We start from the raw sequence: 14,620 nt of genomic DNA, 5'->3' as shown, positions 1-14,620 counted from the left end.
CACTTCTGGCTGCAAAGCAAATGTTGTTGTGTTGCCTTCACAAAAACTTCAACTATGGTCAACTGTGACCTGTAAATTCCCAATAGAAATCTTTTTGGATGACCTCAACAAAATGTATGCCAAGATGTGTCCCTCATCTTGATGTGTCCCTTACCTTGATATTTCCCTCATCTTGATGTGTCCCTTACCTTGATATGTCCCTCATCTTGACGTGTCCCTCACCTTGATATGTCCCTCATCTTGATGTGTCCCTTACCTTGATATGTCCCTCATCTTGATGTGTCCCTTACCTTGATATGTCTCTCATCTAGATGTGTCCCTTACCTTGATATGTCCCTCATCTTGATGTGTCCCTTACCTTGATATGTCCCTCATCTTGATGTGTCCCTCACCTTGATATGTCCCTCATCTTGATGTGTCCCTTACCTTGATATGTCGCTCATCTTGATGTGTCCCTTACCTTGATATGTCTCTCATCTAGATGTGTCCCTTAACTTGATATGTCCCTCATCTTGATGTGTCCCTTACCTTGATATGTCCCTCATCTTGAGGTGTCCATTACCTTCATATGTCCATCATCTTGATGTGACCCTCATCTTGATATGTCCCTCATCTTGATGTGACCCTGATGTGTCCCTTACCTTGATATGTCCCTCATCTTGATGTGACCCTGATGTGTCCCTTACCTTGATATGTCCCTCATCTTGATGTGACCCTGATGTGTCCCTTACCTTGATATGTCCCTCATCTTGATGTGACCCTGATGTGTCCCTTACCTTGATATGTCCCTTATCTTGATGTGTCCATTACCTTCATATGTCCCTCATGTCCCTCATCTCGATGTGTCCCTTACCTTGATGAGTCCCTTACCTTGATATGTCCCTCATCTTGATGTGTCTCTTACGTTGATATGTCCCTAATCTTGATGTGTCCCTTACCTTGATATATCCATCATCTTGATGTGACCCTCATCTTGATATGTCCCTCATCTTGATGTGTCCCTTACCTTGATATCCCTCATCTTGATGTGTCCCTTACCGTGATGAGTCCCTCATCTTAATGTGTCCCTTACCTTGATATGTCCCTCATCTTGATGTGACCCTCATCTTGATATGTCCCTCATCTTGATGTGACCCTAATCTTGATGTGACCCTCATTTGATGAGTACCTCATCTCGATGTGACCCTCATCTTGATGAGTCCCTCCTCTTGGTGAGTCCGTTACCTTGATATGTCCCTCATCTTGATGTGACCCTCATCTTGATGAGTCCCTCATCTTGATGTGTCCCTTACCTTGATGAGTCCCTCATCTTAATGTGTCCCTTACCTTGATATGTCCCTCATCTTGATGTGACCCTCATCTTGATATGTCCCTCATCTTGATGTGACCCTAACCTTGATGTGACCCTCATTTGATGAGTTCCTCATCTCGATGTGACCCTCATCTTGATGAGTCCCTCCTCTTGGTGAGTCCCTCATCTTGATGTGTCCCTTATCTTGGTGAGTCCCTCATCTTGATGTGTCCCTCATCTTGATGTGACCCTCATCTTGAGGAGTCCCTCATCTTGATGTGACCCTCATCTTGATGAGTCCCTCCTCTTGATGAGTACCTCATCTTAATGTGTCCGTTACCTTGATGAGTCCCTCATCTTGATGTGTCCCTTACTTTGATATGTCCCTCATCTTGATGTCTCCCTTACCTTTATATGTCCCTCATCTTGATGTGTCTCTTACCTTGATATGTCCCTCATCTTGATGTGTCCCTTACTTTGATATGTCCCTCATCTTGATGTCTCCCTTACCTTGATATGTCCCTCATCTTGATGTGTCTCCTACCTTGATATGTCCCTCATCTTGATGTGACCCTCATCTTGATGTGACCCTCATCTTGATGAGTCCCTTACCTTGATGAGTCCCTCATCTTAATGTGTCCCTTACCTTGATATGTCCCTCATCTTGATATGACCCTCATCTTGATGTGACCCTAACCTTGATGTGACCCTCATTTGACGAGTTCCTCATCTCGATGTGACCCTCATCTTGATGAGTCCCTCCTCTTGGTGAGTCCCTCATCTTGATGTGTCCCTTACCTTGATATGTCCCTCATCTTGATGTGTCCCTTAACTTGATGTGTCCCTCATCTTGATGTTACCCTCATCTTGATGTGTCCCTCATCTTGATGTGTCCCTTATCTTGGTGAGTCCCTCATCTTGATGTGTCCCTCATCTTGATGTGACCCTCATCTTGAGGAGTCCCTCATCTTGAAGTGACCCTCATCTTGATGAGTCCCTCATCTTGATGTGTCCCTCATCTTGGCTGTGCCCCATTACCTCAAGCTCTACAATATTTTTTGGGGGATTTTCCCCCCCTTTTTCTCCCCAATTTTATCTGGCCAATTACCCCACTCTTCCAAGCCGTCCTGGTCTCTGCTCCTACCCCTCTGCTGATCCGGGAGGGCAGCAGACTACTACATGCCTCCTCCGATACATGTGGAGTCACCAGCTGCTTTTTATCTGACAGTGAGGAGTTTCACCAGGGGGACGTAGCACGTGGGAGGATCACGATATTCCCCCAGTTCCCCCTCCCCCCTGAACAGGTGCCTGATCGACCAGAGGAGGCGCTAGTGCAGCGACCAGGACACGGACCCACATCCGGCTTCCCACCCGCAGACACAGCCAATTGTGTCTGTCGGGATGCCCAACAAAGCCGGCGGTAACACGGGAATTTGAACCAGCAATCCCGTGTCAGCAGGCAACGGAACAAATGGCCACGCTACCCGGACACCCCAGTTTGACAGATAATTTGAACAAAATAAAAAAGAAAGAAGATGCAGCTTGGCTTTCTGTCAGCCGTGACATAGGATTTAATGGTAACATTTCTGTATGACTTGATAACAGCGCCACCCAAACGGGCCATGATATCCTGTATCAATGCAAAAAGCACATAACGAAGTGAACCTTTGCATGCTTTTCAGCAGATGTGACCGCCCCTTTATTCCAAAAATGAACAAAGTGATAAGTGATTTAAGTGGAGGGTTGGACTTTGCCTGTTCAAATCTGGTGCACCATGCACATTGGCCCGATGGACTGTTGAATATCGCCTACACTTTGCAACTGCAATAACACTGTGAGCCAAACTGCCTGAGTGCACACATTACCAGGTGTTTAATACACATCTGTTAGTGACAGCAGTAGTTTATAGTGTATAATATGTCATGCACTGCATCTTTCGGTGTGACCCTGTTGCTACGTCACGCACCAGCTTCACCGAGTCAAACTCCCAGACAAGAGGAAGCACCGAGGGCAGTCTGACAGGACACGGAGGCAGGGCAGGCTAAGCTAACTGCTAGCCCATGCAGACTGGCAGTTCCGACAGTCATCCTGGCTGGTGTTCGTTGTCTGGACAGTGGAGCTTTAGGACTGTGTTGCACTGGCTGGAATGTGTTGTTAACTGTTTGTGTGTTGTTGTTTTTTTTGTTCTGTCTGTTTTTGGTGGTGTTGTTTTTGGATGTGTGCTTTAGTCTTTTGTGTTGCACTGCTGTGGGCGGGGGGAAATTAAATTTCCTTTTGTGTAGTAGTACATAAGATGAGATGACAAATAAATTGTTCCTGAGTCCTGTTGGTGATTTTTTTTCTGATGCCAACACAGGTTATCGCTCAGAAAGGTGGGCTCAGAAACGACTCACTGTGAGTAGTCAGGGCATTCTGAATGGAGGCGGCTTCTTTAACGGTCATCTGGCTGTACATCAAACATGTCAGCTAAAATTTGATAGTGTTGGCAGGAAAACAAGTTTGTGTATAGAAAAAGATAACACCAAATCTGTCTACAAAGTACAAGAACATACCCAAATCCTTCTGTTTCTAAGAAGCCATCTTACTCCTAATCAACCAGGTGCACTGTGGGGTGGCAGAATATTATTTTACCAATACACTTTCCTTAAAATCCAGAGTTAAAAAGGACACACATTTAATTTGTGCTGACACAACCAATACCCCTCGCCCTTTCATCTTCCCTCCAACTGCCCCCTGCTGCTTTCCTCATCTACATCTTACACTTGAGGCACAAACTCTTAATTCAAATCCTGGGATGATTTGAGCAAAACGGGCCATTCAACATTCCAGTGAGGAATAATCATGGGAGCCATGTTAGGGGTCTTCCTTTTGCTCCAGGCCAGATAAGGGGGTACAATGTAGGCTCAGGCCTGATGGCAGCATGCTGAGTTTGGTTAGTCCACCTCTCCCTCCACCCTGTACTTCCACTCTCTTTACACTATCAAACCCTAAGGAAGGCTTAAAGACACTGTCCAACGGCCGATTTTCCCCAGTCCTACCACCTTCTCTGGCACCAACAGCTTTTTTGTCTGTGCTCTGCGACGTTCATGTCTCGGAGACAACATGACCGGCGAGTGCTGCCAATTCACATTCACAGTGAGCACCATACAAATAACCTGACTTAGAAAATACTGTGCAATGTATACGCAAAAGTAGATTTTTGTGTGGTTTAGGGTTAAGAATAGGAAGTGGTTGAGTTTAGGGTTAATGTTGGGTAGTGGTTAGTGGCTTGACAACCTTGTTCTAATCACTTAGCATCTAAGAGACTGTATATAGGGACGTCCCCTCAGACTCCAAAACAAGAGCATTCACGCCTCAAGGGTACAGAAACATCATTTATGGTTTCACTCAGCATTGGGAAGATTAATGTTTTGTGTATTTTATCACACATAAAGTAGCAACGGTGCCTAGAATGTTTATTACTGGATTACCACTGGTTGGGGTCTTTGAATTTACAAAATATAATCCATTCGGATATTGGGCTACACAAATGAAACGAACATTGTGAGACGTGCTGGTGCAGATAAGGCACAGCTTATGGACGCACACCTTAAGTACTGTATGGCAGTCAACTAGCTCGACAAAATCTGGATTTAGGTATGGGTCATGGCTGGAGCACCTTGATCTCCCTCCCTCCCTCACCCCACACATGTCCATCTATCCCGCTTACCGGTCCCTGGGCGCCCCATGATGATATCCTTGCGTGGGGCTGGGTGAGGGGACTCTGCCGGCAGTATGAGAGGTAGCAGAGCGGTGGGCGATGGATGACAGGCCACGGGCTGAGGCAGTGTCCCTCCGGAGGCATCCTGGTGGCCCCCAGGCTTCCTCTCTTTATCCCGGCCCCCGGAGCCAGAGCTGGACAGGGCCGAGCCTGAGGAAGTGGATGTTGAGCCCGGTGTGGCAGGGCTGGACAGGGAAGCATGGCTTGCTGTGGCTGGAGTCAAAGACTACAAGAAAAGTAGTTAGTAAGTTATTTATGAACAGCACAGTTTGCAAAAGAAATTACATGTGAATTCTTTTTGGCAGGATGTTTCTTCTTAAGAAAACTGGGGGAGAATTTTTTTCATGAGGATCCCCTCTTGATAACCCCAATATTATACCTGCAGTCAAATACTCAAACCTGTAACATCCGTCTTAGTTACAGTAGTGAATAACGAGACAGGTGGGTAGATTCATGATGGCACAGCCTGATGTAATGTATGGTCCACAGTGTTTACGCTAATACACTGTCAAGACATGGTTAGCACATTAGCTCATCATCTAAACTTGACTTGCAGTATGAGCGCTCATCACACATTGAGGTACATGGATTTCTACATCTATAAGCCATGCATCAGTACATGTTGGAAAAACCCCACTATTGGTCATTTTTCATTAATGCCTTGAAATGTCAAAAGTCAATATCCACGGTTATAATACCCGCAAAACATTCGATGAGCCAATGTAAATATGTATTTCTGAAAGGTCTTTGATCAACATATATTTCTCTTGCTAGTCAAAACACCTTCTGAACAAGTGGGAACTGAAGGTTAATTTCTGTGTGCTTGAATTTATGCAGAAGAGTTTTATGACACTTCCAAGTCACGAGGCTCATGAAACTGACCAAATAATCAAGGAATTATCAGACGGGGGGGGGGGGGGGGAACGGCTAGCTTGTCTATAATAACAACAATAATAACACTAACCACAGCAACAACAATGAAAGAACAGTAATAATATTAGCAATAAACAAAATGATGAATTCCTTACTGAGCTGGAGGTGACAAGGAGCAAGGTTGACGTGGGGTTGCGAAGGAGGACTGCTCCATTGGTGGCAGCCCCGTTGATGGGGACTGGAGCCTGGAGGCCCGGGGGAGCTAGGTGAGGAGTCTGACTGTGCTCTCTCGACCGACTCCTCTCTCTCCTCCCTAGGGGACCCTCAGAAAACTTGGCCAGGGGGACGTCCGGGTTGCGGACAATGACAGGAGAGTCACGGAGTGGCACAATCCGTCGCGGGGAGGGTTCCTGGGGCAGCGGTGAAGGAGGTGTTGGGGAGACCAGCATGGGTGGAGGGGTGGAGGCAGCGGAGGATGGGGGCCTGCTGGTGGCACTGCGTGGTCGGGGGAAAGAGAGGGAAGCGGGGGTGCCTGGCTGGCTCTGGGGGGAGAGGACTCTGAAGGCCGCAGGGTTGAGACCCACAGTTGGATCGCCAGGAATTCCTCCACCCACCCCAACCAGCTGCTGCTGCTCTGGTTTGGCCTGGTAGTCCTGGGCAGTGGATAGAGGAGGTGGTGGCTGGGCATCCATTTTCCTCTTGCCGGGGCTCATGGGCACCGTGAAGGTGAGGTTGGTCTGGAAGGTGGGCACAATGCCCGACATGTGGCGCTCCCGCTCTGTGCCTGGTGTACCCAGTTTGGTGCCACTGAGCTGGCGATGGCGCCGTGGAGTGAGGGAAGGGGGGGCAGTGATGGGGCTGAAGGTGGCAGGGCGGAAACCAAACAAGGGTGAGGGCGAGGGGGAGGGCGTGGGGGAGAAGGGCGATTGGTTGGAGATTGGGGAGAATGAGGGCGTCCCTGAGCGTGAGCTCCCCAGGGACACCAGCATGGTTGCTGCTTCACACTCATCGAAGTCAAAGCGGGAGAGGTCCTGGGGGAGGAGGGAAGGGAGCACCAGGCGGGGGCGGGAGTCTCCCCCACGGCTGCTCGCCTCACTGCTGTCCCGGGACGTCTCGTCCCACTCAAACTCCGAACTGGCTCGCCCCCCTCCCAGCCGCAGGTCAGAGGGTGTCACAGTTCCAGTACTGCTGGCACCTCCTCGCTCCCCTCTGGCCCCTCCACTGGCCTCCATCTCCTTGGTCCTCATGGAGAGATGCCGGGAGCAGTAGCCCCGGCGCTGAGACTCCTTGGAGCAGCCCTCACGGGAGCAAAGCCGCCTCCACTGCTTTCCATTAAACTTCTTGCGAATGCCGGTTGGCGTGCAGACCACGTCACCCTTCTTGTACTTCTGCTGGGCCGCAGTCAGTGGAGTCCGAGAACGTGAAGATGATGAGGATGTCGAGACCGACCCCGAGCCTCCACCACCATTTGGGCCACCCCCGGATGAACCCCCAACCCCTCCTCCTCCCGATAAGCACTTCTCCGCCCGGGAGGAGGAAACAGTTGCAGAGGAGATGGGGGGGAGAGGGGGGAGCTGAGGCGTTGCAATGACTGTAGCCCCCGCTGCTGCCACAGCTGCAGTCGCTGGGTCGAGACCCAGCAGAACAGGAGAGGGAGGGGGGTGGGGGTTGAGGGCCAAATGGGTTGGGGGGATCCCGATGCCCCGCATCACAGGGAGGTGGGGGCTGAGGTAGCCTGGCGGGGGCTTGGACAGAATGTGGCGATGTTTGGGCCCCGAAACAATGGCTCCCATTGGGACCATGTTGAAGTGGGATACCTCCATGTCCTCTTCGGGGGTGAGGGGCATGTAGGGGTGATGCTGATGTAGGGGTTTGGCATTCCTTTCTCTTTCTTGCTTCCTCTGGAGCTCTCTCTCCCGCTCTAGGTCTTTCTCTCTCTCCCAGTCCCTGCCAGGCACCAGGCTGAGGACTGAGGCCGGTGTGACGGGGGAGCTTACATTGGAGGAGGAAGTGGAGGAGGCTGGGGCCATGCCGGGGTAGGGTAACCCATGCCCCAACACCGGCCCTACACTGGGCGCCATGCCCTGACTTAAACGGTACAACTCCTGCTCTACCTCCATCTCCTCCCTGTCTTCTCGCTCTCTCTCCCCCTCTCCTCCCTCTCTTTCCCCCCCAGGGGGCAGGTCTAGATCCCAGGGTGGCACAAGGAGTCGGAGGCTCTGTCGGGAAACCCACACTGCCTGGGGAGCACCTGCGGTCCCTCTGCTGTCCCCTTCTTCGTCACCAGGAGGCACTCTATCCTCAGACAGAAGAACTCGGTAGGGGTTGGCCACTGCTGGGTGAGTGTCCACCTGTGTGACCACACCCTCTCTGTACCACTGCCTCTGACCCTCGCTGCTGTCCTCATTGCCAAACGGCACGCAGACGCGGGCACCAATGGCCACAGGCTGGGTGCCAGGTGGGGGGGCATCCAGGATGATGTCCACAACTCCTGGAGGCCCCTCGTGTCTGTAAGGGTAACGGCAAACTGTCTTTTCACCGTTCAGCTGCACTTCCAGGCTGCCATACTCACCGCTGACCTTTCGGACGACCCCGGCCCGAAACACCGCATCCAACCACTCCCCTCCACTCCTCCCTCCCCCGCCTCCAGATTCCTCCTCACCACTGCTCCTTCTCTGGAGCTGGCGAGCAAGCACACGCTGGTTCTTCAGCCCCTTGGCCAGGGCATCAGCAAGTGCGTCGGGTAGGCTCGAAGGCATGTGCGAGGGCGTGTTGGGGTGCGCATGAGTGTCTACGACAACCTCGAGGTCGGCTGAGTGCTCGCTGGCGGTGTCCGTTGAGGAGCAGCGGGGGAGCGGGCTGGGAGCGACTCTCTCCACATCTCTCACCCCCACCTCCCCGTACTCCAGCCTGTCCCTCTCCCCTGCCAGGGACAGGGTGGGAGGTCCTGGGGAACTGTCATGAGGCACCAAAACTGTCCTTGTCCTATTAAAGTCCTCCATCGGTCTCCTGTTCTGACTGTTGTTTTCTGTGTTTGACCCAGCAACATCCCTTCCTGTCGGCGTCTGGCTGACGATGCCAAGGCTCCCACCAGTCAGAGAAGAAGCAGTAGTAGTAGTAGTAGCAGTAGGAGGAGGAGGAGGAGGAGGAGGAGGGGGTGTGTCAGAAGTGGGATTACTATGGCTACCAGCTGCATTGGATGAACAGTGCTCAGAGGTGTACTTCTTCTTGGGCACACGTGCCTTAAACGTCGCCGTCTTTCGACTGGAGGCGGGGTTTGGACTGTTGTTGGCGCTCGGGGTACTACTATTACTGTTACTACTGCAACTACTACTACAGCTATCACTGTGGCCGGCACTGCCCACCCCTGACCGCCCTACTCTGTCATCAGCGGAGGCTGCCAATTTCCCAGAATCGACCAGAGCATCTGGGGTCGTCTCTGACAGCCTTTGGCCTTCTCTGTCCCTGTGGAGCCCCTCCCTCTCCGGGGTGGCCCGTGTCCTGAGTGGCTCCTCCTGGGATGACTCAGAGTGCAAAGAAGAAGAAGAAAATGATGAAGAGGAGGAGGAGGAGGAGTTTTGATTTTTGGGGGACCTGCTTCTGTCTCTGTGATTGTCTGGGTATCTCTTCTCCCCCTCATCCGGGGCATCCCCTCCTCGTCGCTTCCCCCCTTTGGCCCGGGTGGAGGGCGGTGAGCGCCGACCGTGCTTCGATTTCATCTTTTCATTGAACTTTCCTCTTCTTTTTTAATGTCTTCTTTTCCTATCTCTCTCTCCCTTTCGTCACGTTTTCCTCCAAACAGATTTCTTTTTCATCAGAGATTCTACCACTCCCGTTTGTTGGTTTTATTTTGTCTTTTTTTTAGAGTTATGGCTGCAACCCCAGTTTCTCCTTCCTTTCTCTCTATTTTCCTTCTCTGCCAGAGCCGCTCTCTCTCATCCCGGTCTCACCTCGTCACGCAGCCGGTGTTTCTCCACCTTTTTCCAGAGACTCTGAAACACAGAGGGAGGGAATGGAGAGTGGGAATTAGTCGTGTGGCAAATGCACTGCAACCAGTCCACTAGCTAGCTAACTACTAGCTAACTGCTACCTAACTGTTTGGCTTTAAGGGGAGATAATTAGAGCCCAACCGGTATCGGATTTGTAAGACCGATAAAGACCTTTAATTGTCATTTATCGGCCATAATAAATAACAATACCAACTTATCTGCAATTAGCTCATATCGTCCGATAATATCGGCACGCTGATTTACTGATCAGGCTCTAGAGATAATTTAAAGCTAATTGAGAATGACAAAGCCAAATTACTGAAAACACGAGTCATTTAAAAGCAGTTTCAGGTGTGTGCAACACTTTAGAAAGAAGACCTCATAATCACAAGCGTTTATACATCACTAATTTATTGGTGTTGTAAATGTTTTGTGGAGATATCTGATTTATTCCCTGTGAACGGATGTGCCATAGTGTTCCAGTAGTCATGTATGACTCATTTACAGATTTATTACAAATGAATTCAGTATGTAAAAGGGTCTACTCAAATGAAACAGGGCTGCGACCATACCAGATACGTATTTAGAGCAGGAGGGCATCACACTGTGGGGTAAACAATGTAGACTCACATAATAGTATGGAAACAGTGAGGAGCACTTTACAAGTGCTTGCCCAGACAAGCCTTTTTGCGCACGCACACACGCACACACGCACACACACACACACACACTACGGTTTCTTGGCTGGGGCAGTAGAGGCGGGGGAATTCCTTGTTCGCTCTTATTCTGAAACTCACCCGCCCTCTCTCTCTCTCTCTCTCTCTCTCTCTCTCTCTCTCTCTCTCTCTCTCTCTCTCTCGTTTTTCTCTCACACAGTAAATCAGGCTCCTTTTCTCTCTTGCCCACACTGTCTCTTTTGCTCTCTCTCTCTCTCTCTCTCTCTCTCTCTCTCTCTCTCATTTTCCTCCCTCTTGGTCTACGTATTTCTGTCTGTATGCAACCCCCCCATCTCGCTCTCTCTCACTGTGGCGACCTTTATCTATGTATTTCATAGCAAAGTCAATCCGCCCCTACAATCTCCACTTCCTGTAGGGGACCATTACCTAACGTCCCATCAGTTTATGCCTTTCTGTCTCTCTCTCTCTTACAAGTTCATTCTTATATTTATTCTAGTTCTCTCTTCAGTATTGATTTCTATCTATTCTCTCTCTTTCACCTCCTTCCAGTTTGTATCCTTCCCTCTTCCTCTTCTCATTCCCACGCTGCAGTCATTCAGAATACATGGCTTGTTCAGAATAACTGTTATTACACACCAGACCCACTCAGAACATGTCCTAGTCCACGTCCGAGTCCACCACAGTCCTAACATCACTGAGCAGGGAGGGACACGTCTCATTTTGCTGACTTGTGCACTGTTTTGATTTTACTGGTCTCTGTCTGCTAGCTTCCCCCATCCATCTGTACACCGTGGTCTTCTTCGGTTGTGGTCTACCGTACCTTATCCAGCATGGATCTTGTCCAACATTCGTCAACAACTTCATACGTTTTATGTTTTATACAAATAATCAGCGCTGACCTGCCCTTTCAGGGTCACAGGGCTTGTTTTTCTGAGCTATTCCCCAGCAATGTTGTCCACATGTGTATATATCATCCTCTGTGTCAGATTATTTTCTGCGACTGTGTGACGGACTATTCACTTAGCTGTGTCTCTCCCGCTAGCCTCCCCGCCTGTGTAGTTTTGTGTATCTGTCTCCTTATCATCCAGTCCATCTCTTACTGAAAGGCCCGTCTAGCGTTACGTGTTGGTATATGTGTCCCTCGCCACATTTCTCTCTGTCCTCCCACCAGGCTTTCTATCTGTCGGCCCGCATTCACTTGGCTGTCTTACTCTGTCTGTCTGTCTGTCTGTCTGTCTGTCTGTCCGTCCGTCCGTCCGTCCGTCCGTCCGTCCGTCCGTCCGTCCGTCCGTCCATCTAAAAGAAGCCAGTGTTCATTCAGTGTAATTCCTTTTAGTATCAACCAAATCATGTTGACTACAGAAGAAATCCATTTCCAGAGATGAGAAGCCTCTGTCTCAAGGCCTCACACACACACACACACACACACACACACACACACACACACACACACACACACACACACACCCACACAGGGCACGCATTTATCTACATGGCGATAGCTGAGTGTGTGTGCAGGCTTAGAAGCTATCAAGCCATCGTTGTGTGTTATATGTAAATTCCTATTTAGGACAGACAGCGGTGGAACAGCGGCCATAAATGAGCTGGCAGTCTGCCTTACTTGGTCACGACAGAAGCATGCTACATGTGTTTACTCAGCACTGCCCTGTGTACAACAGCTGCTGTCACACTCATGAACCTAATGATAACAGCAGGAAGATAACTGACGCAGCAACGTCCAGTCCCGTCCATGAAATGTGGACCATGTAAGCTCACATGGAAAGTGTAGTAGATCTGCTGTTTTACACTACACTGTTAGCCTGCTCCTACCTCTTCATACACCTGCTCCACCTGCACCAGGCCAGTAACATGTACATCATACTAACTGCATGTCTTCAGGTAGTAGTACTGGCAGCAGCACGAGTAACACTTCAGACCTCTTTGCACCTCTGTTTTTCACTTACAACCCCAACATCTCCACCACCCTGACACCCGGATCCTACGCAACCCCACCTTCTGCTGTTCGTCGTGCGTGTACTTTGAGCAGTGACAATAAAGTTGAATAAATAAGATAAATATCCATTTTGGAATATCAGCGTGAGGATGAACCTTCTGGTTATCGTCAGACAAGGCAAGCAGAGTGCAAACACCAAGTGTCACCAGGAAGGCAGTGGAGATGTAGGCCGGCAGCACACCACCGTACATGTGAGTATCGGGGCAGCTCACAGCACAGAAACTACATGGGCTCGACCCAGAGACGGTACACACCCAGCGAAACTATGAGCCAAGTTGTGGGCAAATTCCACCAGCTTTTTTAGGAGAAGGCCTGGAAAATAAAACAATGTAGGCAGCAGACGTTCGAGGCGTCGGTGCCAGGCGAGAGGCCCAAATAGCGAGTTGCAAAGTGCGGGAGGAATGTCGTCAGCCCTGGTTTAGCTGAATAGTACCGTATATGTGTCAAAGCCTCGTAGTACAGCGGCGGCGGCGGCAGCGGCGGCGGCAGCAGCGATTACTATCAGCTTACTACACACGGCCACGGCCACGGCCACGGCCACGGAGCAGGCCTGCTGTGCAGTGACGCAGGCCTAAAGTACACACCAGGCCGCGGCAAGCCTCTCCTCACGCTCATAGCGAGCGGCCACTTTCTCCCACACAACGACGCGTCGTACTGGGCCACATTATGGTGGTCCACATTATGTCCCACACAACGACGCGTCGTAGTGGTCCACATTACAGCGCTATTCTTTACTGAGCCCGGGGCGTAAAGAGGGTGAGAGCAACCCGACAACAGCTTACCTCGTCGGTCGGCAGCGAGCAGTCCGCGGCAAACTAACTAGTTTCCCCAACTAAGAGAGAAGCCAAACCGCGACGACAGCGGGGAAAGTAGAAGGCGGAAGCCAGCCGGCAAGCTGATGTGTCGGCGGTTAATCCCCGCTGGCCGGCCGCCGCGTGAACGACACGTTAGCGCGGCGGTGGAAAAGTACGAGTAGGTGAGAACAAAGTGGCGGCGGCGGCGGCGGCAGAAGGCCCGCAGAAAGCCCCCGAACCAGGACGGGATTCAGCGGAGCGGCCACGGTGATTGGCGGGAGGAAAGAGGAGGAAAACACACCAGCGCCGTCAAAGGGGGCGAAAGGAGACGTCTTTCCTTTAAATCGAAAGTGTCCAGGAGCAGAAACAACAGTTGTTTTTCTTTCTGGGAGTCCAGCGGCACTTATGGCGTTGGACTTCTTTCTAGTGGGAAAGTTTCCGGCTCACTCTACCCACCCGCACCGCTCCACCCGCACCATCCACCCGCACCGCTCCCCTTTTCGCTGACACCCAGTCCGGCCCCCGCTCCTCCCGCAGACGACCCGAGCAGCGGAAAGACCTCGAGACCGTTTAGACCACGTAAACACGCCGCCGCAGCAGCAGCAGCAGCAGCCGCCCGGCGGCGGCGGCGGCTGCGGCGGTGTGCTGCTGCTGCTGCTGCTGCTGCAGTGCTGCAGGACGCCGCTTAGCAAGGCAGCAGCCGCCCGCCGCCGCCGCGTCCTCGCTCGCCTGCTCACCCGAGTGGGAAGCCCGGCCTCAGCGCTCCGCCTCAGCGCTCCGCCTCGTCCGCCGGGGAGCAGCAACACGGTCCACCGGTCGTCCTCGGCGGCTGCCAAACAACGGCGGCTCGTGTTTCTTCTCTGGCAGGGCAACTTAGCGGGGTGAAAACTACTGCCCTGCACATTGCTACACTACAGTCGCAAAATGGTGAATGAAGCCCCAAGCCTTGACAACTAGCCGGCGCGGCCAATCGCGGAGCACCAGCAGGTACAGTAGCCAATGGGATCGCCCGCAGCGACATGAGGGGCGGAGCTACGTGCTGAAGTACAATTTATCGACGGGCAGTTTCGACGAATGGCGGTGTGGGAAAACACAGAACAGCTGTTGGGGACCGAGGCTGAGGCGGCCAATTGGGTTTCAGGGTCTGTCTGAGACTACATGAGATCTCTCGTCCTGTCCATCTCCTTCCTTCACTCGTCTACAGACACGGAAACGCCGACAC

The 14,620-nt window shown here is 51.3% G+C and overlaps 1 protein-coding gene across 1 annotated transcript in view; it reads right to left on the bottom strand.

The window, feature by feature from the left end:
- Positions 1–14,281, bottom strand: part of cica (capicua transcriptional repressor a) — a 118,210-nt gene extending 103,929 nt beyond the window's left edge. Inside the window, exons 1-3 of the mRNA XM_056298081.1 lie at positions 14,136–14,281; positions 6,080–9,916; positions 5,001–5,277 (exon numbers count right to left, since the gene is read on the bottom strand). Of these exons, the coding sequence (XP_056154056.1) occupies positions 5,001–5,277; positions 6,080–9,643 (3,841 nt within the window). The 5' untranslated portion in view covers positions 9,644–9,916; positions 14,136–14,281. The remainder of the gene's footprint in view (positions 1–5,000; positions 5,278–6,079; positions 9,917–14,135) is intronic.
- Between the last annotated feature and the right edge of the window lie 339 nt (positions 14,282–14,620).

This window comes from Lampris incognitus, chromosome 18 (genome assembly GCF_029633865.1).
Source record: "Lampris incognitus isolate fLamInc1 chromosome 18, fLamInc1.hap2, whole genome shotgun sequence".
In the NCBI taxonomy this organism is placed as follows: Eukaryota; Metazoa; Chordata; class Actinopteri; order Lampriformes; family Lampridae; genus Lampris; species Lampris incognitus.
The sequence above is the reverse complement of the archived record's forward strand: the minus strand, read 5'-3'. Positions and strand labels throughout refer to the sequence as shown.